Source organism: Egretta garzetta, unplaced genomic scaffold, assembly GCF_000687185.1.
Source record: "Egretta garzetta isolate BGI_Z169 unplaced genomic scaffold, ASM68718v1 scaffold442, whole genome shotgun sequence".
NCBI lineage: Eukaryota > Metazoa > Chordata > Aves > Pelecaniformes > Ardeidae > Egretta > Egretta garzetta.
In genome coordinates, this window is record NW_009258961.1 from 1,491,402 (window position 1) to 1,518,639 (window position 27,238).

A 27,238-nucleotide genomic window follows, 5' to 3' on the forward strand; every position below is an offset into this window, starting at 1 on the left:
GCAACTAGGATGATAAAGGGACTGGAGCATCTCCCCTACGAGGAAAGGCTGAGAGAGTTGGGCTTGTTCAGCCTGAAGAAGAGAAGACTGAGAGGGGACCTCATCAATACATACAAATATCTTAAGGGTGGAAGTCACGAGGACAGAGACAGACTCTTTGCAGTGGTGCCCAGCGACAGGACAAGGGGCAATGGGTACAAACTGAAACATAAGAGGTTTCAGTTGAATATGAGGAAAAACTTCTTTACTCTGAGGGTGACAGAGCACTGGAACAGGCTGCCCAGGGGGGGTGTGGAGTCTCCTTCTCTGGAGATATTCAAAGCCCACCTGGATGAAGTCCTGTGTAGATTGCTCTAGGAGAGCCTGCTTTAGCAGGGGGGTTGGACTAGATGATCTCCTGAGGTCCCTTCCAACCCTTACGATTCTGTGATTCTGTGACTTCTCCATAGACTAACCCTTTGAAGCTTCCCAAATAAAAAAATTATCCTTACTTTCTTTCACAAGCAGCTATGTGAACAAGCACTTCACAGTTCTTCGTAAATAAGTGTTAGGCCACATATATGAGACTAGAAAAAATAGAAACCTCCTGATAGGAAATTTAAGATAAGATGTTCCTTCCTTTTTTCCAAAACCAAATATACCTTAAGGTTTTGTGAAGGACATGCAATTTAGTATTTTAACATTCTTTGTCTCCCTGAAGAAGCAATGTTTTTAGAGACTTCATTCACAGATGCTTTTCTGAGTTCCCTGGGGAAAGCCCAGCCACTGCTGGAATCTTACTGATAATTTAAAAGCAGAACAACAATAAAGTGTGTGTGAAAGGAAAAACTGATGTTACAGCCAAACTAACACACTCAAAAAATTCCTTCCCTTATCAGCTCCCTGAGTCTTCCCATCAGACCCTCCTTACATTTTCTTGATGACAGAAAGGTGGCAAGAAAAAGGAGGCACTAGTTGTTTTCACAGGAACTTCATATTTAAGTCTAGTTTGGGGTTTTTTTCACTTGTTAGGTGTCTCATAAATCCTTGTCCCTGGTTCTTTTTTTTCAATCTCAGATTTACCAGGAATCCTTCTGGAAACCTGCCCTGAAGGAAATGCAACATAAACAGGAAGACATCAATTTTGGTATCAAGTCATAAAGACCATGGCTTGATGCAGTCCCTAGGAAACAGAGGCAGATTCTTGTCTATTTATGTTATTAGTGTATCCATTATTTGGTCTGGAGATGATCAGGGTTCACAAAACATCATCATATCTTCATATTCACAAATGGCCTTCTGATTTTTAGATTATACAGTAAATCACTTAGCATGGTGATCAGCTTTGTCCTGTGGGTCTCATTGAAATGGCACCTATAAAACTTTAAAAAAAAAAAAAGTGAAGTAAACAAAAAATTTCTGCAGGATGGCTTTCTTATATATTGTTTAAAATGAGCCAATGTCTTTCTAAGAGCCACTGTCAAATATCTATGGTATTTCTTGGTGCGGACAAGGGAATATAAAGCAGTTAAACAGAGCTGCTGTGCTCAGCCAGCAGAGACATTTTGGTGCCCCTGGGACTGCACCCTGGGACTCCAGTAGATGTGGTTTTCTGCTCCATCAGGAAGGTCCCCACTGCTGTTTTGAGCAATGCACACCTAGGAGGAGAGGTCAAGAGCAGTGGCACTGACAGTGAATCTAGTGTGCCGTATGCACTGCACTTTCTCAGGAGAGTTTTGCAAGCCCATGTCCTCAAGTGAGCAATTAGCCATGCTTACTGTGTCTAAGTCGCTAACAAACCCTCAACACAAGAATGAGTTACCTAGCCTGAGATCCTGATCCACTCACCCGGCAGCTAGATGCCAGCTTTTTGCAAAGTGCTGTAGTATATAGAGAGGGAAGACATGTACTTAGCCTAAGCAAAGCAAATTTTGAAAAGTGCAAAAGAGGTAAAAATAAAGAACATAAGTAATTGAACAATACAGTCCACGTGTATTGACAACATAAAAAACAGGTAGTCAAGTAATCAATTAGTTTTCAGATTTTTATAGCGCAAACAATAATTAAGCTCCCAATATCTACTATTTGAGCTGATTGAGAAATTATTAAACCCTCACAGAATCCCACTGAACTGAATTAAGCTTTCTTTGAGTTCAAGGATCAATTCTTGAGAATTCAGATTTCAAGACCGACGTATATAGATTTTCTTAACTTAATTTTGAAAGCTTTCCAGCTTCTCCTGTAATAATATTCATAACATTTTTAGGAGAAAAAAGAGACATGGGACAGCAGTGGTTTGTTTGTTGTTACATGAGTATAGATATGAAGAGCTACAGTCTGGGAAGGACCTTTCCATCATTTTGACTGTCCTATCATAAATCTCAGATCACTAACTTTCATCTGATTTTCACTACATGCAATTTCACAGCTTTTATTACATTCAATTGCATAGGATGCCCGGTGTATATATATTGTATGTGTTCATATAGAATTGTGCAAGTGAATAATAAGGTTTTGCACTGCAGTGAGGGTTAGGGTTGGCAAACAAGAGAATACAACCTAATGAGCTGAGAAAATATTTTCCAAGGGAGGAAATCACCTTAAGACAACACACTGTGGCTTATCTTTTTCTAGAGATCAATGTCAAGGATAGGAAATACAGTCTGAATTTTAATCTGAGGGCTAATTCGAAAATCAGTAGATAGAAGCTAGTTAACTACAGTTGTGGTTATGTTCCCAAGGGACCTGCACACACAATAATATGACTGCCTTGCTCTCCAAGGCTTCTCTCAGTATAGGGCTGTCAGGCATCATCTGAATAGGTTTGACTTAATATCAGGAAAAACGTGATAGAGAAAGGGTAAAAGGGAGAGCTAAGTCAGACAGAGGCTAAGAAAATAATTTTGGAGTTCACAGAAGTGGCACTTGCTCATCCTCCTTTACTTGACTGAGCTTGTACTCCTACCAGAAGGAGACAGGAGTAACCTAGCAGTCCAGTCACTGCTAAATCAGCCATGGCCCCACAATGAACCTGAAGAAGATAAAATGAGTCCTCAAATAGCATTAGTTTTCCATTTGTGCAAGAGCCCATCTGAACTGTGCAATTGGCCAAGACTTCTAGTCTGAGCTGAGCCCTAAAATGAGCCTTAACTGGAAGCATAACTTGTGTCAGCCTCATAAATAATGTTGCAGGAGGAACCTGTTTTTATCTTCGCCCTTCATCCCAGCATTTAATCCATTTCTCAGACTTTGCCTCTTCAAATATGTCCCTGCATAGGCCTCTAGTTTAACACTAGTCCTGTCCCACATGCTAGCTCCAAAACAAAACTACAGCCTGCTGATATAAAGATGTACTTGTCATCAGTAATGACGTGGATAGTTCAAATTAAATTTTTCCCTTAACCCATTGGTCCCTAGCCATATCCCCACAGTGTTAACTAAACAAAAGATTTCAGGGTTCCAATGTCAAGTGATGCTGTTGGCTTGCAGCGTCACTGCTTCAGCCTAGCTTCTCCACAGATTTGTGTTGTGAATAGCTGCCTGGAGTGGTCCAGAGTCATTCCAAGCCAGAGAAGGAGACAGCAATTAAAGAATATGGACAACCAGGGGTCTACTGCTTGATTTTGCCCTCTATTCTTTTTTTTTTCCTTTTCTTTCCCTTTTTCTTTTTAAACATAAAGCTATAGCCTATGTGATTGAAACATAAACTTGACTCTAACCTTAACTTGAACCCAAGCTCTTGAACGCACCATCAGATGTATATCATACTGTATCAAACCAGGAAGCTCAACATAGCAAAAAGCTCACAGAGAGCTTTGGCAGCCAGGAATTACCACAGTTATCAGCATCTGCCCACTTCCAGTACAAAGACCAAGGAAAGACTAAGTCTATGGATAGAGTTAAGGTTCAGAATATAGAAGCTGATGAACTAAAGGATGTTTTTACTAAAGATACAAACTGTCCAAGCCAGGAACAGATCTTTAGTTTGCATCTCCTAGAACTATTAATCTTGAAGTTGAAGGCACTTTGCTTGAGGAAAGGCTGTTCTTAAAGTTGTGGTTCTTCTTCAATTAAGGATGCTGCACTTTTCTGCCACATAGCTGAGATTCCACTTCAAAATTTAATTCAGAACTAGTGCCCCATGGCATCAGAAGAAACAGCAAGTAGATGCAAGCCAACACCCATTCTCATGAAGGGTCTTGGGAATTACCTGTTTACTTCAACACAGTCCCTTATCCAAAACATGTACTTGAGCTTAACGCTAGACTTGCCCAGCTTGCTAGTTCCCAAACTAAAGTGTGCTCATACAAAGAGGCACCAGTCCTTAAGTTAAGCTGTGGGCTACTCCTACCAAAAAAATAATTAAACCTTGTGACTGTTTTATGCATTAACCCTATTCTTAAGCCTAACCCTGAACTGAACCACCAAAATCCAGCCACCAAGACTTGTGTCCTAACAATGCCTAGTACTGGTTTAGGCTGATCACATTGTTCATAAAGTGCTTAGGCATAAATATTTTATACAAGTCATTCTGAACTTGTGTGAGGAAGAAAATCCTTTTTACTAGTCCACACTTACAAATTCTCTTTGCATGTGGAAAAAGTGCTAACTTACTGAAGGAATTGTTAAGTGTATGTGTGTGCATGTGCATATATGTGTGTGTATGTTTGTGTTTACTGTTGTGGTTTAACCCGTCAGGCAGCTGAAGACTGCACAGCTGCTTGCTCACTCCCCCGTCCTTCAGTGGAATGGGGGAGAAAATCAGGAAAAACGTAAAGCCCATGGTTTGAGATAAAGACAGTTTAATAAAACAGCGGAGAAGAATAACAATAATAATAATAATAATAATGACAAGAGAATATACAGAGTATACAAAACAAGTGATGCACAATGCAATTGCTCACCACCCTCTGACCGATGCCCAGCCCATCCCCAAGCAGTGATGGCTCCCCCCCGGCCAACCCCCATCCCGTGTATGACGTCAAAAACTGTTTTGTTTCCTCTATCAGAGCTAGGTGCTGTATTCACCAAGTTTCCTACTGGAAAGGGTTTAAACTAAAGAATTTTAAAATAACGTACAGCCAAAAAACTCACCTCGTTCCTTTCGTCTCAGTGTTTCTCACAGTTAGCAACAAGTGCTATACACCCCACTCCAAATAACTGGCATTGCGGTCTTTCCAGCCCAAAAGTACTGTGAAATATTAGACCTGAATTTGCAAAAGTGCTTAGGTACCACATACCAAGCAATTTTAGTTTCAGTGGGATTTTTTAGGCACACATTGGCTGTGTATAAACAACACATTGTAGCCCTCAGGTCAGGCTGTACATGGGAGTCTGTCTCAGCTACTAGGGTGAGGCACCAGCCTCTTCTTCCCATACATCCATGCACACGTGCTTCTGTGGGGAGGGAGAAGGTGGCCGTGCAGGCTGGAAAGAAGCCCTAGGACTCCCCAGCCAAGTGCAGAGCTAACATTGCCATCGGGGCTACAGGGTGCTCCGTGCCTTCTCCACACAGCTACTGTGGGAGTGGTGCTACCACAGCAAAGCACGCGTGGGGTCTGTTTAGGAAGGAAGCCTGCTTAGTACCTTTTGGAGCCTAAGCCTGAGGGATAAAGAAGAGACCATGTTAAGATTTTTGTTTTATCATGTTAAAGATGCAAGTGACATCTGTTGAAAGCTAATTAGATGCTGAAAATTTTAAATGCTAACATATGAGACAAGGATCAAATATGACGTTCAAAGGTATAGTATAAATCCAGTTTATTGCATGGGTATTGCCACAGAAATTGTGATGAATCTGTGTCTGTGTGTAGACAAACATATGTGATGTATGCAAAAACCTCTTTTACTGTTCTTAATTTCTGTTCAGTCGCTCGGGTTTTACTTGTGGATGAACACAGAAAAAACTATTTTGGAGAAGGGCTCTAATGTAAATTAAGCAAACAATTGCTTTTAAAATCCAAAACATACAAAGAATAAATTTTTCTGCATAAAACTTTCAACTGTGTTTTGAAAATGTAGCAAGGCAAACATGGTTTATATCTATACGCTATGGCAGAAATCCAATATTCATCTGGTGTTCATATTGCAAGAAAATGAGATCATTAAGGTCAGAAAGAACAGCTGCTTTAATTATAACACCCTGATATATCACATCAAAGTTTTCATCATCTCACACAAACTGTAAGAGCATACCCCAGGGATTTGTATCTATCATCCTGCTTTTTTCTCAGGAAGGAGACTACATAAGCACACTCCAGAACACTGGCTGCTTCGAGCAGCACTATGCTGTGTAAAATAATTTTAGCCCAAGCTCGATAATTCTATGGCAACTATTATTAATCTAACTTTTACAGTCTTTATTCCTCTTTCTATGGTGGCAGTGGTAGGGGAAGACAATTTTGACAGCTGGGAAGCTGCCCTGCAGGCTTCACGGTCCCGCTGCCACATGTCCCCATGGGCTTCTGCTCTGGAGTGCTCGGTACCCACACCCCTGGCTGGCGAGGCTGGTCTGCCTGAGGCACCCGAAGGTATCCCTTCTTTAAGGGAATGGCTGCTTTGTGTTTTAACAGATGCTATGCTTCTGGTAGCGGAGAGATTAGAGGGACCATTCAACATTGAATCAGTCATGGATCCTATTGATGTCAAGATTTCTGAAGCCATCATGAACATGCAAGAAAACAGCATGCAGGTGTCGGCAAAGGTACTGTGTCAGTCTCGCCTTCTCTGTTGCTGAATGTCACAAGCAGGGGGAAAAACACCTCCACCTTTTTCCTGTCCAGACTTTAAGATTGTCCAGACCACTAGAAACTGCTTTTGCTCATTAGACAGTTCACCAGGCTGCCTTTGAATCCTTCATCTAGTTAGACAATCTTGAAGTTTTCAAAAGGGAGTGGCAGGGACAAAGGTACCATTTAGTAAACTCCAAATTAAAAACTATAGGAGACTTAAGGAAAACAGAGCGCGTTGAAAATTAGTGGTGACTCTGCAAGCAATATCCTGCAGAGTACATTTGGTAACTTCTGCTCATGTCTCATCTGTGATTCTCCATATTAACTTCCAAACACATTTTGATCTGTCTAGGTCAGACTGAAGTACAACGTGTTCAAGGTGAATACACAAAATGTTCCATTTAACCTCCTTTAATAGCTACTCAAGGGAAATATCATTACATTGGACAGCCACTGATTACCAGACCTCAGTTTGATAGAGTTTTGTCTTGATTCTGACACAAAGATAAACAGACTTAATGATACCAGCTTCCTCCTTTCCATTTTTAGTGTGTGTGTATACACAGATCACCACCACCTCTGAACCTCATGTTAATAAGATCCTTTGAATTCAGTAGCAGGTGATGTTGAGCCAATAATCAACAATTAATGGCTTTTCCTTAATATTCATCAGTGCACTGTGGATCAAAATCTAAAGTCAACAGTTTGCCAGGTTTTCTGCATTAGGAGTTTCTACCTCCCATTAATCCCCCAGTAGTCAGTTAGGTGCTGGCTAGACGGCCATCCAAGCCAGTGAATTTCCATTGCTTGGAAGAAAGCTGCCATAGCTGGGAAAAACGTGGGGACGAAAGGCAGGAGGCTGAGGTTAATATTCTTCCTGCCAACCCAAAATTAGATGCTTTTTATGGCCCCAGTGCTGCAGGTTGCTAAGGATTTCCTTCAAGATGCTTTTTACTTTCAACGAGGTTACTCGGATTTTAAAAGCAGTCTACATCCTGTGCGAGGAGACTTTGTTCTGGCAGCAGTGATCAAGGCATTTAATAGCCAAATTCTCTCAAATATTTTGGGAATTAAAGGCTAGCTTCAGCAAACTCAGCCCTTAACTTAAAAAAAATTAAACAAAAAATATTTTCACTGAAAACTCACCCAAGGCTCAGGTATATTTCATTTTCCTTTTTACTTGCTCGGTTCTCACAGTTTTTCCATTAGTGGGGAAGCTGCATCACCTGCCAGAGTCCAATGACATCACCTTGGCACACGCTCATCTCACTACTTGTTTGTAGCAGAGCAGACGGTTTCTCCTGTCCCTCAGAAATATTTTATTTGCTGTAAAGATTAATAAATCACAGCAATTCCATTTGCAATGTAAAGGTTTTTTTCTGAGAGAAACCTTAGCCAATATTTTTTAAAACCTTGAGAAACAGAAACCAAATTATATCAGTGAAATTTATTTTATTATATTTTCATAGATAACAGAGTTGTCTATCCTTGAGGGGCCTTTGTATATTTCTGTGTAGACCATTATTCTCCTGAAATGCCATTTCCTTGTTTTCCTAGGTTATATCCATCTTTTTTCCAGTCCTAACACACGCAAATGCTTTAGTCTTAAAGAAAATTATAAGGTGGTGAAGGCTTTGGGTTTAGTGCTGTGTTCTCCTATGTCATGTCAGATCTGTAGAGATGATATACGAGCAGACTTCAAATCAGTCATCTGTTGTCTAATTTTTCCCCCTTATACATACTGACCACTTAGAGCTTCAGCGAAAATGACAGATACCTTGCTGGATGTAATGGGGTGCATGGAATGCAATTGCAGACCTAATGTAGAAGAAAAGCCACGCTTGTCAATTATTCTGAGACACCGCTCAGAAAGCTTCAGACCGCGTGCTGAAATCACACTATTTTCTCCTTCTTCAGACAATTTTGTATCTTGCATTTGGCTGTATCAACTGAAAATGTGGTGGCTACGAATCACAGCTATTTTTCCACAAGTCAGTCAGCGCATTATTACAATGGAAAAGTGATGATGCACTAATAATGTTATGCCTGCAACACCCACATATACATAGATTATTTTTCATCACTGACATGCAGCTTTTACTACCTAAAAATCTGGTTGATGTCTAGTAGGAGGATCTATGCTGTATTCAGTAGACTTTTGGGCCATTTTGTAATGTTGTTTCTCTTTTAAAAGGAGTGGAACAAATGAAAACAAACAGTTTCTTCCTCAAGGACCTCTCACTAATCTCATCCTCTTTGCAGGCAGAAGACCCAGAGTTCATTTAATCCAAAATCCATCCCTCTCCTGTTTCAAATATTTATATAAAAATGCCCTATCCAAAAGCCATTCGCATTAAATTGTACTATCAATTTGTCTTTGTATCACAAAATGATGTTTTGTGTTATACCAGCTCCAACTATATATTGCAATTCATTTGAGAAAAATAGAAGTATGTTTGATGTAATACATTGACTTTACATTACTGTGCATATGGAGGCAAAACTAAGCAACAATACACACTTTCCAACATAAGTGTATAAAAATAAGTGAGAATACACGCTCTTACGTGAATGATGAAGTCTTCAATTTTGGACATTGGCAGAAAAATACATCATGAACTTCCTAAGTGTCCATTTTTATGGTTTGTCCCTCCATTCTTCAGTTGATGTAGTACTGAACGTTTTGTCCAATATTTTTTTCCTATAAGTATGTACCTCCTACTCAGCACTATTCTTCTGAGAAACAGTCTTCATGGTTACACTTATACTAATAAATAAAAGGGGGACAAGGACCAGTGAATGATCTTGAGGCCAAAGTGTCACACCCTGATTCATTTCTATACTGCTGAGACCTACCTTCTCTGGAGCTGTTTCATTCTGCCAAGAGTAAGTTGGAGCAGCCCAAGAAAAAGTCAATGAGTTAACAATTAATCAGTGCAGACAGTCAGGGCTTATTGCTTGAGTTCATGCCTTGTCTTTCATTTCCTTAGAAGACACAAACCCTCTGTCTTCCACTCTTGATGGATGCACATCAATATCGAGACAGAGAATTATAGAGGTGCCACATGGACCTCCTCTATCTTTGTACCTCCAACCAAGGACATACAGACTCAGCCATATCCCAGTACCTGTCACTGCATAAAATGGAGCATCTCTCTTCCTAGGCCATTAACTTTTCTTTTTTGTGTGCTGATTGTGGTTTATTCTTTTAGCACAGTTCACATTAGCCAGGTACTAGTATTATGTTAAGACCCTCCCTCCTGAGGCTGGAATCTTTTTCTGTTTTCTTGATATTTCTCTATATTCAGCACTGGCCGTCTAGAAAGTCTGACCACAAATCCCTAGGCTTCATATGCTGCTCACCTCGTGTGGCTGTCTTGTCCCTGAACAACAGCCACATAAGGTCCTTATTTTGCCTCAGGGAATGTCACATTCCTGACAGCTGCAATATCTGGAGATGCTTTTCAAAAAAGAGCATGGTCTAGAAAGTCAGACCCCCAGGCCTTTCTGCTAGAGGAATCTATGTTCTCTGAATCAGACACGAGTTTCCCTTCTCCAAAAAAAGGCAAGGACTGAAGATCATCAAAACCAGATTCCATAGCTTCATCATTTAACGCCTGCAGCCACTCTGACAGAGTACCTTCTGCAAACCAAACCACACAGAATGCAAAAACAAACAGTCTGAGCTGTCAGAGGTGCCTCCCAAGACACAGGCACATTTTAAGAGTAGGCTTTGCAATCTGGGCCTACCCAGACTTCAGTGGTGTTCCCTGAAGGTTGCCTCAGGTAGAAGTCAGGTTGCAATAGATTTACCTTGGGCTTCTTGTGATAATGTCTGAGACACGTTATCCTCATTATTGAAATCTCTTTGTTATTCACCAGTGACGGCTTATTGGTATTTGAACATTATAGTGACAAACACAGTGCTCAGCAACAGCTTGATTATGTCTCAGGTAAACGTTCCATATTCTGTATATTGTTTCCCACAGCTCAGTTCATATCCAAGACTTAGTCTTAGCATACGTTTACCTTATTCTTATTCTCTTTCTCCCTGAGGTAATTCAGGAAGTCATATTCACAGAGTCGTAACATATAAATGCTCATTTCAATCCTGGCCAAAACAAAAGTGTTTTGGGGGCCTTCACAATTTTCCCATAAGGCTGTCAATACCATTGCTTTTGATTCCTGCTTCAAGTCAAAGAGTAAATCCTACATCTGTTCCATTTTAGCAATATGAATGTTCAGTAGCTGACATCTGCAGAGCTTGCTCGTTCACAGGAAGTGGAGAAAAACTCAAAAAACAGCAGAAAAGATGTTTTAACATCCTTTTTTCTTCAAAATGGAGAAAATTCCTAATCTGGTTGCATCAGCATAATTTTGTTTTCATTGTTACTCAAAACACAATATACTGGAATATTTTCTACGTTTTAAACAGTCTGGTTCTATACAGACACATTTGGTTGCTCTAAGTGTCATTTGGCTGCCATGCCGAGGTTTTTCCACTTTCATAAATGCTGTCCCATAACTAAGTCTCCCCTTAGCAAGTCTTAAATCTACTTTTATCTGAGCTGATGGATGTGCCATTTTAACCTATAGATATACATTTCTTTTTGGCAATTACTTCAGCTAAAAGGATGAATGAGCTGCATGACATAGCAGACTACCTATGCATTATTTATAAGGAGGAAATCTTCATAAAACTACATCCAAGGTTCTTCTTAAAATAGCCTCCAAATTTTATATTAACAAAACCTCTTAATTTATCTGTGTTCTTTCCAGAGCCCTGTGCAGGAAAAATATAATGGCATTTCAGGAAAAAAATCAATGCTATTTCTATCTGAAGATGAAAGAGTCAATGGAGCAGAGTCATATAGAGACGCTCAGTAGGAAACACTGCCCACTAGCACATGTCTAAATAATAGTATGACTCAAGGCTTCATAGAGAACAAACTCTACCTGCTGAGAATCAAAACCTCAAGTTCTCCTGGGAAAAGGACTCTTTTTTTACAGTATCTACTTCTTAGTTCTGAAGTAGATACCTCCATTTCGTCAGCTCGATAGATCTAATTCTTCACTGGCTCTGTTGTCTTGATTTCATCGCTTGGTTCATATCCCTGACCATAGAGGTTCGGTGCTCTTTGTGACACCCTAGAATATCCTATTTGAGCTTTAGCTGCAGTTCAGTGGGGAATGGCCTTGTGTTAAGGCAGTCTTAGCAGATGTCTCAAATATCCCAGAACATCACAAACTATTATAGATGTTAGAGCAACTGAAGGGAGTTTTGGATCTCCACCATGTAAAATGGGAGCTTAGAAGTTTAGCTTAAATATGGACACCTACATACACACACCTAAGTTTAGGTTTCTAAATTTCAAATGGAATCCCTTCTCTAAACTCACGTGAAATGGACTGCACCAAGTATATTTAAAATGCAGTTTTTTAAAGAGAGTGGATTTATGCTGCCAATTTACAGCATGTGTAATAAAACACCTGAATATTTTTCCAGAAATTGCTCAGTGTCTCTGAGTAGCATTGTGAAGAAAATATTTCATATGCTTCTTAGGAAGCATTTGTTAACTTCAGGTATCAGCTTTGCATTTTCTGTTCTGTCAGTTAATACCTGGACGTAAATTGGAGAATGTCTCTTTTGCACTCAAAATTTAGTTACTGAATATTCTATACTTACTGCATTTCTGCCAGGTCATTTTAAAAGTAAATTATTTCTTCCTCTGCAATGTAAAAATTGCTATCTAATTTCCATCTATATTATTGCCTGGCTGTATGTAAATTTGTTCATATAAAACTACTTGCTACAACTATTTGTATGAAGCTAAATATCACAAATTCTATGCTGGTTTTTTTTCAGTGTGTCATAAGAAAAAAGAAATATAAATTATGCAGTGTCACAGTTACACCACATGGTCATAGAAGTAGCCTAATAGTCACACACCGTGGAAATTAAGAAGAAGATTCAGTACCCTCACTTTCCTTTCCCCTGGGAGTCAAGTTGCATGTTTTGGATAATTGTCACTTGCCTTTGTAAGCAAATACCTGATTGCCTAATTGACTAAATGGGACTTCATAGATATCTAAATAAATGGTTATGTTTTCTGCACATAATTTATCTTCAGTCAGAAGAAATATGAACAAAATTTTGTAAGTATAACTGATGCCCCCAACATATGTGTTAGGTCCTTTAAAATGTACAGTATCATACACAATCATGTATAAATCCTGAACATTAATCTTACTTGGATTTTCTTCACAGAGGAAAAATAGAGGCTAGAAACTATTAAAAAAATTTTACAGATATTCTCAAACCAAAGCAAGCAGTGTTCCACTCATAAATTAAAAATCCCAATGGCCATACAAGAGCTGACTTGCTGGACTTTGAGCCAAAACAGGCCTGATGATTGGACATTAATGTAATATGAATCAGTTTCTTTCAGCAAATTTTGAATCATTTGGGGCCTCTAAATTAACATTGGGAAACCTAACTAAGAACCAGTTCTAATGTATCCTGAAAGCAACAAATGTCACAACATCCATGCCTACCTCAGAGAGAACCGCTCAAGGTGGAAAATCTAAAAGTCTAAAAATGAAACACGAGTCTTTTTGATTGCTGTCTTACAACATAGCTGTTATTTTATCGGCCACTCAAAAAGGAATAATCTGGTCCTACAGACAGAACACAGCACCTGCATAAGAGTTTTCACCTTCACAAAGCTCATTCAGACAGATAGTTTATGCCTGGCATTAGGGCTTTGTAAAATATATCTTACAAGAAATTCCAGTTCCATTTAATTTTTTTTCTTCTGAATGGAAGCAAAATGTTGAAATAGCCAAAATACAATGGTCACCAAAAAAAAGAAAGATGATTCCAGAAGTGAAAAATTTGGCATGAAGGCAAATACTAGGATGCTCCTTCATCAGAGCACTTGAAAAATTTAACTCTCTGAATATTCTACCTCCTTCCAGCCAAGAAACTTCTGTGAGAGTTCCACCGGGATATATACTTGATATCCAGTAGTCAAAAGTGTCCTCTGTGTCCTTTAGTATCCACAAGATACATGCTTCTGAAGCTTTTTTCCAAATGGAAGTATATGAAAAAGTTCATAACACTGAACATTATTTTTTGTACCTAGAAAAAAAGCACACTAGCAGAAAATAATTATCACTATTGCCCACTCAATATGCCTCACCACTCTTCTAGGGAGAGACTGGCTAGGGAGTAAGAAAGTAATCCAGTTATAAGACTATTTCTTCGTTGACCTTTTCTCTGAAACCACAAACAAAATTACCAGGTAGGAAGAGTTGTGGGTAGGGATTATGAATGAGCTGTGATTCTGGGTAAATACCACATTTTAACAAAAACTAAAACAATTATCAACTAAGTCCTGTCACAAAGGACTTCCTTTAACTCATTTCTCTTTCTGGAAAGATAGCCATTAAAATGCTTTCAGATGTTAAATTCTTAGAATAATCACCTTCTTAAATTAAGGTCTTTTTAAGGTCCCTATATATTTTTATACCTTCACCGAGTAATTATTAATGCTTAATTATTAATCTAAGTTTTAATACAGGGCAAGTGCTCAATTCACTATTATCAAACTTTCAATCAAAGCTGGTTCAAATACGTGAAAGAGAGAATAAAGAGGCTGTAAAACACTAGCTTCCCTTTTTCTACAACTGTCATAAAACCTACATGTCTTTTTCAGGTTTTCCAAGGATGTGGCCAGCCTAAACCAGCACCTGCCCTGAGATCTTCCCGTTCTGTCCCTGAAAACTTCAATACCCGGTTTAGACCATATAACCCAGAGGAGCGACCTACAACTGCTGCTGGTACAAGTTTGGATAGGCTGGTAAGTCAAAATATATTCCATTTTCCAATTAGTAGAAATGGCTTGGTAATGTAGTAGCAGAGTGATAAACTCCTAACAACTTTTTAATAATTTCATAATCTCCCTATGTAGTGTCTATGCGAGCTGTTCCAGCATTCAGTAAATCTTTTTTCTCCATTGGAAATGGTACAGAATTGCATTGTAGGAGAACAGTATGACTCAGTTTTTATGTATTAGAAATGAATGTTAGAAGAGAATAAGTTCTTTCCTACAGACCAAAAAACCAAATGAGTTAAGACAGGTACTTTGCAATATAAATTCTCTTTGAAAAGTGACCAACAGCAATATTTTTTTTTAATTTTATTAAAAATATTTGAATGTATTAAAGCAATTTTTAGCAGCTGGTTCTTTAACATGTAGACTTGCAAAGGCACATTGATTTGTTCCACTTCTTTACTTAATTATAAAATTACCACTGCTTTATTTCCATCCTTCTCAAAAATTGACTTTTATCAGATAAAACTTCAGTGATCATTAATCTTGCTTTATTTATTCAATCATTTTGAAAACAAGGCTTTAACTTAAGATTATTTTCTTTACTACCAGTCATTGGATTCACATTTCAAACTTCGATGTTCCTGCTATTTACACATCTATAGATTTATAGCGGGATAATTATCATAGCTGTTAATACTGTCTCAGCAATCATCTCGAAGTAAAGCCAATGAGCAAAATTAAAGAGTTGTAAAGTGTCTGACTCAAAACAGGCTGTATTTCATACCTTCCGCTTGCCGAGCTTATTGCTGAACACTTGCACCGCATTGGTCTATCTTGCCAAGGAGAGCCGTGCTCAGGGCTGTAGCAAGAGTGAGGGGAGAGGAGTGCCCAGCTGGAAACAGCCACTGTTATTTGGGAGTATGAGGTTTTGGGGAGCTGCACTCCAGCTGGGTACCAGGCAGGTGCAGGATGCACTAGGGCACCAAAATGTCTTGCTATGGTTCTGATCATGAGCCTGAAATGTCTAGAGGTTTCTCCAATATGCAGCTTAAATCACTGAGCAGGAACCCAAATATACTAATTCAGATAAGGTCCTGGGTATCTCCTTGACACCACCATTCAGCAAATTCCTTTGATGATCACAACAGTCTTCCACAGTGCCAAGTTTTTCCAATCACCTCTATCTATGCTATATTCTACCTATGTACTGTATTCTGTCAATCTCCATTGCAATTCAACTAAAAACATACCATGACATTTCTAGTCAGGACATGGGATTACCTGGCAGCAAAAAAGCAATGTTTGTTAGTTCTCTGCTCTTCTGGAAATAGTATAGCCTGGTTATCCTAAAAGGAGAAGCAGAAAAGAAGTTGTTTACCTCCATTGTAGACCTAGGTCTTTCTACCACAGCAGATTCATAACCCATCTCAGGCTAAAAGTCTGGCTGGTAATGCTCAATCCATATTTGACAAGTTCTTAATTTTACCCTTTCTCTTTAAATTCAGAGAACCAGCCCTTGTGTATTGCTCAGTGCAGGGGCCTGGATCTTGATCTAGAGTTGGACAAGGTAAAGTGAAAGGTCATTAATGCCCGCAGGTTTCATCCATGTTCTGGACAAAACTAAAGCCTGCGAACAGAGGAAGTGGGGGGAAGCGCATGAAGAGGAAGGCTGGTAGCTCAGTTCAGCTTGAATTACTCTTATGTTGTAAGGACTGTTCAGTCATTTGTGCAATGAAAAAGGCAGGTTTAAGAGACATTCCATATTCACATAAGGAGACTACTTCTAAATACATTACTTTTTTAAAACTACAAGTTTCCAAAATACTGAGCAGCATCCTGAACAGAGCAGAGATGTGTCATATGCTGCCGGCCTCTAAAGGCTGTAACTAATGAAAATTGCCGGTGCAGATAATCCTTTCTAACTCATAGTAAGTTGTAGACTTTCAAAAGGGAACTTGTCTCCATGTGATTAAGCTATGTTTATTTGTGCATTACTTCAGAAAAAACAAAGAGCTTAGTGTTGCTGCTGTTACTTTAAAAAGTGTTCAAGCCAAATACCTATTTGTTTTTCTTGATGGTGATATTTAACATAATAACTGTTCACGGCCTGTTAATGATGAGTGTTGATATCAAATCCATCTCCAAATGCAGTGATGCATGTGTTATCTCCTTTTGAGTTGAGACCAACAATCCCTCACGTTAGAGATGGCCACTGAACTCAGCTGGAGCAAGGAAAGGCTGTTTATGTGGATTAGAGCAGAAAGCCATGTTTCAGAGCTGTAATCCCTTAGCAGCACTTGGGAAAGGTCACTGCCTGCATCTCACACCAACTTGGGTAATTTTATCCAGAAGGATATAAATGCAGCACTCCTGCCTCACAGGAACACCATTCAACCTGCCCGCGTCAGATCCTTAGGATTTAATGTGCTGAATCATTCCCTGAATCACGTATCTCTCTTCATTAACTATAGACAGAGCCTGGAGGACCAGCTTCAGTTAGACCCTCCTAACCCTTGCAATGCAAAAGGACATAAAGAGAATCCCACTCAAAGCAGTTTTCCACTCTGCACACTGATCATTTTCTATTGCTTGCTTAATACAAGCATAAAGCAATAGTAGCATTTGTGTAATAGTGTCAAACTGTTAGAACTCCTTCTGATTATTATAGCTGTAAGACACAAATCTTTCCTTGTGTATCAGCTGACTGTTCAGTCTTACATTAGAGCTTTTAGAATTTTGTTCTGGAGTTTGTATTCATAAAACACTGTCAGACCACTTAACTTTAAACTGTCATGGCAAAGTCCAAACATGCAGCTATGTATACCCCAAAAGAAGTGACAAAGAATTCTTTCATCTGTCTTTGACAGTGTGTCCTCAGAAGAGACCAAGTTTAGAAAATATTTCCTCTGCACCTCGATCTTATACAAACATGTAACATTTCTGAACCAGTTTTTTTACTCCTGCTCATATCCCTCATAACCTGCTCATATTTATAAGCTTAACTCAGGTGAGCATATTTTATCAGGTATGTTGCACAAAGCAGCCCTCATAAGAACCCTACACTGGAATCACTGGGTACTGAACCCTTCTGAGAAATTATTCCTTCATCCTTGCCTGAACTGGTGTGATTAATCCAGCTATTCCATTCCAAGAGAGAGAGCAGTTTCCCTGTGTTATTGTCATAGCTATACCAGTAAGGCTTAATAAACAAGAAATAGATCAAAATAAATGAGAAATGTGAAAAAAAATTAAATATCCCCTGAAAGCAGTGGTATAGCTGGTTTAAAATGCATCAGATGTAGTTAGGAAGTTAGGTAGGGCTTGAGAGAGTTTTCTAAGCATAGACGTAAAGCACCATATGAGACATCCCAGAGTATCTGAGACATGGGACTGGCAGATATGGCACAGGACTAGAGGAGACCTATATAATTCTGGAGCAGCAGTGGAGAGCCAGGCAGACTACACTGCAGCATCTCAAGCAATTCAAGATACCTAGTCTCAGGCAATTTAATCACATCTTCACAACACAGGCCCTAAAAGTCAGGCTCTTTCTGAAGTCAATGGAGAGAGACTCACATCTTTGGAGAGTGATTCACCCCATCTGTCAAAGACACCTCTCACAGACTAGGAAACGAAAGGCTCAGCTGAGCTATCCACATGTAGATATGCAACACTGAGATGCCTCAGAGTATCTAAGACATCTAATTGAGCTGGCAGATAGGCCAATCCTTTGGGATGCCCACGCCCTCCTGGACTGGTGGTTGAAGACTGTGTAGGACACCGTAGAGGATGCCTACTATGTGGCATCCAAGTGGGAGAACAGAAATGAGCTCCAGCTTCTCTACAGGTTCCTGTGGGTGGAATTCAGCTACGTAAACATAGCCACCTAACAGTACGTGAGATGCCTATGGTCTTCAACATGTCCAAATATGAAAGCAGAGTTACAGGAGACCGGGCTGGAAGTAAGATGGAATACCTCAGAGCTAATAAATTCACCTTCCATGCCCATATTTAGGTAACTGGATTCCATCTTATTTCTCTACTGACCAGAACAGATTTCTGATTCAGTGTAGAGACCCATAGTGCAGATACCTATAACCAGCTACCTAGAACTGAAGTCTAGGTGTCTGTACTTTTTACTGTTAACAGAGAGAAAGAAGTAAAGGTCTTCGTTCTGTCATCTAAACATAAGTTTAGGCAACCAAACTGAGACCAAATATTTCTAAAGCATGATTCACCTCATCCTAAGTATATATTTAAACAACTCAGAGAAATCATTCCCTATCCCTCTACCACAAAGTGCCAAAAAGTAACAGCCTTAGGCTATGCATCTAGCAATCACACCGGAAGTTCAGTCAGATAAATACCATCAGAAACTAACTAATATTAATCACCGAGCTCAGCTGCTTCTGTAGAGCATGATCTAAGATTCCTCATTTTAAATCAACTGCTTATAAAGACTCGTTATCTTCTCTGTGGTTGCCTGTTTGGTATAACCTGTGGTTTATTTTGTTTTGTTTTGTTTTGTTTTTCTGTTCCCTGAATCTGTTTCCCTCTTGCTTCCCAGAGGACTATCTGGAGGACAATGCAACATGGTGTAAGCTTTGGTATTCTTATTCTTCACTTTCATTCCCATTTGTCTTTGTACAATGCTGGGCAAAACACTTCTTTAATTTTCACCTTCACCATCTTTACTTTGTCTGTGTCCTGTAGGCTAAAATGCTAGCAGTTCTGTAATTTTGCATTCTGGCTGGTTTAATTCTGCCCAGTGTCCAGACATCCTGGTTCCTTCCAGCACTTTTCTCCCACTTCAAGGATGATGCCTAACCCTCAGAAAGGGGCATATGTATTCCCTCCATGAGCTAAAAGCTGGTGTAAGCGTCCCCATGGTCTCAGACCCCACATATGCATGTGCAGAAATGCAGACACTGCCGTGGCATTCAGCTCTGAGTCCTGTGCCTTGAGATAGCACTGGAGCAATGGAAATAAACTCCCTCAAGTTGCGCCAGGGCAGGTTTAGGTTAGACATTCTTCACTGAAAAGGTTGTCAAGCATTGGAACGGGCTGCCCAGGAAAGTGGTGGAGTCCCCATCCCTGGAGGTATTTAAAAAGCGAGTAGACGAGGTGCTTAGGGACATGGTTTAGTGGTGGGATGGCAGTGTTAGGTTAACGGTTGGTCTTGATGATCTTAAAAGTCTTTTCCAACCTAAACAATTCTATGATTCCCTAGAATTGCCCCTGTCTTGCTGTCGAATCTTAGGCAAACCACTGAGTTTCTCTGTGGGAGCTTGATAAAGTAGATTCCCGTATGCTTTCCAGCTTCGTAACTTTTGTGAATGTGAGAGGTCCCTGGTTTCAGACAGAAAGCCTCTGCAGCAGGGGTCAGCACAGTCAAGGGGAAGGCAGGAACACAGCACCATGCAGATATGCACCTTCTCACTTGTGAAATACCTCAAAGCATTTAGCTTGGACTATTATATCCTGCTTCTTAGCAGGACTAATTAGTCTACAGAGAGCACCATGCTGATTTAGCCATATTACCTCCTGTGTTTGAGCTGCCTCAGATACCTCTGTATCCACCGCATCACCATACAGCATGGTGCTACCTTAATTCAGCTGGAATTTCTCCGGAGAGTATACTGCAGCCCAACCTGGCTGGACATGTATAAAAAAATTCCACATCTTCTTTCAGGAGGACATGGAAGCTTTCTTGATTTTTCACAAAGGAGCTGATGCACTGTTAACCATATAATACATAATGCACATGCATACTATGGAGATAAGCAACTGAGAAATTGGCCATGGCATTTTGTGAGTGATTTGCATTCGAGTACAGTATAGTGGCTGCATAGATAAGTGAATGAGCAAGCACCCAGTCTGCAAACGAAAACCTTTCATGCTCTTTACCGTGGGGCGGGGAATATATTGTGTCACACACTGTAGGAAAATGTTCTTTTATCTTTCCTCCTCCTTTCCTTAAAATAAAAGTAAATAAAGTCTCAATTTCCATGAGGAAAAAGCACTGAAACTTTTTTGGAGGAAAAAAATGGGATGTATTTTAAGTGTCCTTTCAGTCATATTTTGAATTTTTTTTTTATTCCATTGTGTAATGATTTTTGTTACAATAAAAAAAATGCAATAGTAACCTAACAAATCTGTTGTGAACAATTCCTTCCCAGTGCTCTAAAAGTACATGAAGCAGAAAATATGATTAAAAAAAAAAAATCTGCTTTGCATTTTAGCTATATAAGACTAAAATTAACAGGACAGTATACTATGAAGACATTGATCTGAATTGCCCAGGGAATCCGAGGCACTCCTGAAAGTGGAGTTTATGTTTCAGTTTTGTTAGAATCCATTTAGTCCGGACTCTAGAAATGTTAAATATATGCAGTGATAACACAATTTTCCTGAGATAGGATGTTTATTCTCAACACTTTATTTCTCAAGAGGCCCTAGAATAAAATCCAGTGGGCATGAATCTTAGAGGGTTTAAAATACGGAGATGAATTTTTCAAGTAACTTCTGCATACAGAGGCCATAGAGAAAGACAATGAGCCTGTAAAAGACTTCATTGCTCAGGAGGTACTTGCCACACTTAAGAGAGAATATGACAGGCTCATGCTGGTGTTTTAGAAGCCCACTGACTTCCTACAGGCTCCTCCTCCTTCCCTGCCCCTGCAACCTTTAGATGCTGTGCTGTTGGACGCACCATTTCACCCCATGTGATGCTAATCAGCAGGTAACTCCTGTAAAACATAAGGTGTACAGCTCCTCCAGTTTTAGGGTTTGTGTGCTGAAGCAGAGTCCCATTTCTTACAAGTTGTGTGCATACAATACGCACAATGAATAAATACGTTTTGCAACATTTGTCGTGGTCATTTGGCATCAGATTTAGAATTTGCTTGGTTCTCCAAAAGTAGGCGTTTGCTTAGTGTCGGGTTTTGTTTATTCTCAGTTTCTGTGTCGCAGCAATATCTAAGTAAGTTTAAGCCTGCGCGATCACTTTTTCCCTCATGGTTAATACCAGTTTCAGGTGGCAAAGGCAGATGAATGATGGTGGCTGTCAGAACCCTCCTGGGAGACCTGCCAGAGTCCTGTTTTTAAAAACGGCGATATTATTCCACACCCCAGCTGAATGGTTCTGCATGCTGCAGTATCTGATGCATTGCATTCCTAAAGCGCGTGAGGCAGTTACTAAGAGCTTTATTACAGTGGTTGCCTCTATCTTCAAGTGGAATGGGTCTGCCTGCTGTTCGGGCCCTGCTTAGTATGAATAAGGAAAGAACTTCTTCCCACACTAATAGGAAAGACAGCTCTCCACCTTAATTTGGTTGTCCAGAAAAACACACAGTCTTGATTAGCATGTAGTGTCTGCCTTGCCTGAATAGTGATGTCTTGCCCGTCTCACTGAACACAGTGCCTGCTTGAACATCTTCTCAAAATGTGCTTGTTAGCACTGGTAGAACTTCCTTTACCAGATGGGTGTGAAGACCCACCGAGGGTCATCACCTCATTTCCAGGAATGTCTTAGGGGTGTGAAAGGTATTACATATCCCTGTTAGAGAGATCTGGAATACAAAACATGGAGGCAGAATCCACACCTGGTTATTAGACTTGCCTGCATACCGTAAGACGAAGAAATGGCATAGTCATGGGTCTTCAGTTGTACATTGAGAAATTATGTGATTCTTGAGCTTGGCTATTAGGGCAAAGAAAAGCAGAGTGTGTAGGCTAAAGTTTGCACATCTGTGCCATATCAAACCAGACTCAGATGAAGTGAGATTTATTTTCCCTAGCTTTTCATGTTTCTAATGTTGCTATCAAAGTCTGACCTATCACCTCATTCCTTTATTAATTGATGGAGAGAATTAGGCACATCCAGACCTTGCTTAAGATACTCATTTGGAGATGACAAGAATCTGAATTACCCTCTAAACTACCCATTTCTCCCTACTGAGTATGAAGAGAATCTGGATGATTAGCTCAGACGTTCAATTTGTAGATGTCTAAGTGTAACCATAATGCTGTGCTTTGGAGTTAGGCTCTATGAATCAAATGTGCACAAAGGAGATTTTGGTCTATAAAGTATAATGATAGATAGTTCTAATCATACTTCTAATCATCGTCATGGTATCATCAGGTGCCTAGAAGGATGTCTAGTCTCCAACAAAAATAGTTCATTCGGAGTCTGCACAAGTTTTATTCAATGGCAATTCCCCCTTATAAATCTGGATTAAAATCTCCTTCTTTCCATTTGATGTTTTAGCCTCTGCTCAGTAAAGACTAGGGTTTTTTTTTTTCCAGTATACAGAAAGTTTGCATTATCAGCCTCTGGAAGATGAATCTAAGCAGGAAATGCGTCAACACTGCTTATTCAGCCGAAAGATAGATCACATTTCATTTCACATGTCTATGCATGAATCTGTGCAGAAGGAAAAGTGAATTCTTAATGTTCTTGCTAATGCTACAGAAAGATAGTGACTATATAAACATCCTCTGCACTTTAGCGTTTTGACATGATATTAAAAGAAAAAAATATGGTTTTAAAATTGGTAGCAGGGCTTGAGTCCCCACCTGGAGTGTATAAGCCATGTTCATTTAGATGCTTGCAAGTAACATTACAGTAACAACGATGACTGACTGCCTACCTGGAAGGTGTTACACTGTGATGAATTCTTGCATTGCTAATATGAGTACAACCAACAAGTTCTAAGTTTCCATGAAAAATGGATTTTGTAATATATCACTGGTTCATTTACCACTAGAGAATTAGAGGGTCCTTTTCTGCAAGTGACTACAGATCATAAAATGTCTTTTCAGCAACAAAGTTAGTTGAGCACAAGTGTGGATACCAACAGAGAAATTAAAGCTTTGGTAATTTCTGAATTAATTGCAAATAGTGATTCTCACTCTCCAAAGAAAAATATGTGTTATACTCCACTGGCAATTAGTTTTCTCCAGCCTTTTGCAGCTATTTTTATTTTGCTAGACTGCAGCACACATATATTGTGAACTCGTAACAGGAATGTGGAATGCTGGACTCCGCTTACAACAAATAGTAGGTTACAGCAGACCGAAAACTGATTTCCCAAGCCAAATATCTCATACATTTTTCTTTGGTTGTAATAGACAGAAATTGACACTTTATGGAGTTTTATGTGTATTACTAGTGGTTAGAGGGGAGGTAAAATACAAGGGCTAAAAAGGTTTACCTTCATACAAATAGTGACCCTTTTGCGAACTTTCTTTAGTCAAAACCAAATATTTTACTTTAGAAAAGATTTCCTATATTTTTCTCCTGCTTTTATCTCCCATCCCCCAGTCATATCAATGTATCAGCCTAGGTTGTTGGGATAGCTATACAGGATGCTTCTATAATGCAGCTGCCTGTAAACAGCAAAGCTTGAGTGGCTAGGTACAGATATTCATTGATGGGGAAGCCAAGATGTTTAGTAATACTGGAGAAGGGGGAAGGAAAGGATTCCTCGTATCTGATTTTATTCATCATCAACTAAGGACGAGTCTAAGGTTGCGCATTTCTTAGCAGACCCAGCAGCACTTTTTGGATCCTAGGTCTGGGTGTAGGCCCTAGCAGCATCACAACTCCACATTAGGGCAAAATGCATAGCTCCCATATTACCAGTCCAGATATTTAGTCGCTGTGGAAAACAGAATGCATGCAAGATGCTTCAGCAGATCCCTCTCTGGACACTGGTGTGTACTGAGCTACACAGTAATAGAGAACTGCAGCTACAGGATTAGGACTTGGTAGTATGGACTCCCTCCACAGTTGGTTAAGAAAACAGGCATTTCCAGAGCGTAATTCCCAGTCTAACGTAGACCAGAGATTGCACTGGAAGTGCCAATGTTTCTCTGTCAGCTATGAAGAACTTTAGGCCTGATGATATTTAGCTTACAGAGGGCTAGAGCTGAGTTAGATTAACCCCTGCTGAGCAGTCAATACCTGACTTCTCCACAAATCGCCCTACTGAAGTGAATATGACTGAGGCTATTAGAATTCAGCACGTAGGTGTACTCACTGGGGACTGAGTAGACACTCAACAAGTTCACCATGTTCTGGTGGCTTTGCAATCTGGTGGCAGCAATCATAAATGACCATCGTGTACATGTCTTTGTTAGTTTTCTCAGGTTTTGCTGTTTCTGCACTGAATGTATGTCATGTACATGTCATTTCTGTCCACCTAAGAAGTGGAATTCACTGTGTCTTACTCAATGTCTATAATGCACATGCTCTGTGGAGCTGAGTTTATTAATCCCTTATGGTAGCAATGGAAAGCTAGTCAAGGTGGTCAATAACAAGCAGGATTCACTTGCTGAAACACAAGTGCCTTGTGCTAAGTGTGATGCCCTGAAATATATAGGCATCTGCAAGGCGTTAATAGATGGGATAATGGCCTTACAGAAGTTCTTCAGTCTTTTGGATGGTCCAGAGGACTCCAAAATTGCATGATTCATTTATTTCTGTAGTGAATGAGGGATCTAGGAACTACTCATAAGATCCTAAATTAGACCAAAATGAGGCAGCTGGCCACCTGAATAATTGCCTAGACTCCACTGATTAGGAGTTCATAGGCTATTATTAATTTGTGTGGGAGCAAAACACATTGCTGATACACAACCAGCTCTTAGTAGAGCTGTGAAACACTTAGTAGAGTAGTGAAACACTGGAATGGGTTGCCCAGAGAGGTGGTGGAGGCCCCATCCCTGGGAACATTCAAGGCCAGGTTGGACAGGGCTCTGAGCAACCTGATCTAGTTAGCGGTATCCCTGCTCACTGCAAGGGGTTGGGCTAGATGACCTCTAGGGGTCCCTTCCAACCCAAAACTTTCTATGATTCTATGATTCTTAACAGCCCTAGGATGACTGCCTTTGCTTTAAAGTGCTGGGAATTTTGCTTTCTGATTATATATTTGGACAGCATAAACACTATATAGGAACCCAAATGAAAACAGACTGGAATGAAAGTTGGTTTTCTCCTTAAACATTCAAGCCCATAAAAATTTACAGTACATATTAATAACTGTGTTACCTAAGTAACTGCTACAGTGACTAAAGTAAAAAGCTAATTGCTTGAAGTGCATTGCCTTTTTTAATACAACATACCTACAGTGCTCATATATTAGAAGTGTGATGTATATGCAGAAATAACAGGAATTTAAGAAACGCCTTTCTTCTGCTGAAAAAAAGCAGGAATCACTTATAGAAAAAAAATTCACTGCATAATAAATGAACCTGAAAGAAACTTCCTTTTCCATGATCTCACAATTAATGTTAATGGTCTTAAAAATCAGAGAACCTTTATAACCTTAGAAATAATAGGAATGTAAAAATCCTTTCAACAGTTATTCATTCATTCATATGAAATCCAGTTGACCAAATGGAGGTATCTAACCCTAAAGCTAGCCAAATAATGTATCCTTTACTGTCAGCTGAGAGAAATAGGCTCTTTCAGGGCACAGTTGATCTGATCTGCTTTAAAAATCTCTATTGGTTTAAGACGCACTTGCACCCTTCAGTTCCTGTTCCTCACCATTGACTGCAGAAGATGAGTTCGTAGCTCGGACATGGACACTGATGTCCTGTGAGATGAATTTCATTCTCAGACTCTGTCTTCCGGAGTTCACGGTCTACAAACCTGGATAGACTGTGAAATTACTATCATACACCTTGACGGTATTTCTACTTCATTTGTTTTGGCAACAAGGGGTCACCCTGTGCTAGGCATTGAACACGTATTAAAAATATGTTCCTGCCTTGAACACCTTAATGTGATCTTTCTTTCAGGTGTTCTTTTCTTCTGAAGTAGAAGATGCAGGGTTCCCGTAATTTCTCATTGTCTCTGTCTGACTTTCTAACCATCCATTTGCACTATGGGAATGGAGTGATCCAGAAAAATTAATCAGCTGTTTCTGTAAAGCATGATCTTCATAATATCCAAGTTAACAAAGGCTGAATTGGTAACCTGTTTGCCCCACAAGAAAAAAAGAGGAGAAAGTTGACACAGTCTTCCCTTTGTCACTCATGCTCAGGCAATTCAGTTCAGATTACATCTCCAGGTGCAGAGCAGTAGCGAAGCAATGCTGTCCAGGCTACAGGACTCCCGGAGGCTGTGAATATCCTCCTCTTCATGAGGTACAGAGCACTCTCGCAAGTAGTGATGGAACTGGAAAACCCTGGCTGTTTTTATCTGCAACCCATCTCTCCCAAATTAAAAAGCCCACATTGCTGGGTAAGAAAAGAGGACAGCTCCTGTCTCAGTCCCACCCAGTTCCTTATTCCCAGGTCAGCTAGAGTTCACCTTTGTTGTTAGATGGAAAATGGTGAACTGACCTCCTCTCTGCCTGCAGAGAGAGGCCCAGCTTCATCACACTTTTCATCAAGTCACCCCTTGCTTGATCAGTGTGGCAAAACTGAGTTCCTTAAAAAACTCTTTTATCATGAAATCAGCTGGATATAGACAGATGGAAGAGGGAGTGATTGGAGAAAAAATACTGCCTGTGAAATGTGCAGCAGCTCACTCAGGAATATGATCAGCTGCAAATTGACTTGGTAACGTCCTGGGACAAAACCCCTGGAATTCTCAAGCTAGTTGTGGAAGTGCTTTTAAAAAGTCCTATTTCCCACAGGTTGTAAAGTTGATTTATTTCTGTGCTAAAATGTAAAATA

General features: G+C 39.8%; 1 protein-coding gene across 1 annotated transcript in view; it reads left to right on the forward strand.

The window, feature by feature from the left end:
* The window catches only part of GPC6 (glypican 6), a gene marked incomplete at its 5' end in the record, with an annotated part of 524,950 nt that overhangs the window by 448,227 nt on the left and 49,485 nt on the right, over nt 1-27,238 (forward strand). Inside the window, 3 exons of the mRNA XM_009634596.2 lie at nt 6,552-6,682; nt 14,429-14,572; nt 19,116-19,145. Of these exons, the coding sequence (XP_009632891.2) occupies nt 6,552-6,682; nt 14,429-14,572; nt 19,116-19,145 (305 nt within the window). The remainder of the gene's footprint in view (nt 1-6,551; nt 6,683-14,428; nt 14,573-19,115; nt 19,146-27,238) is intronic.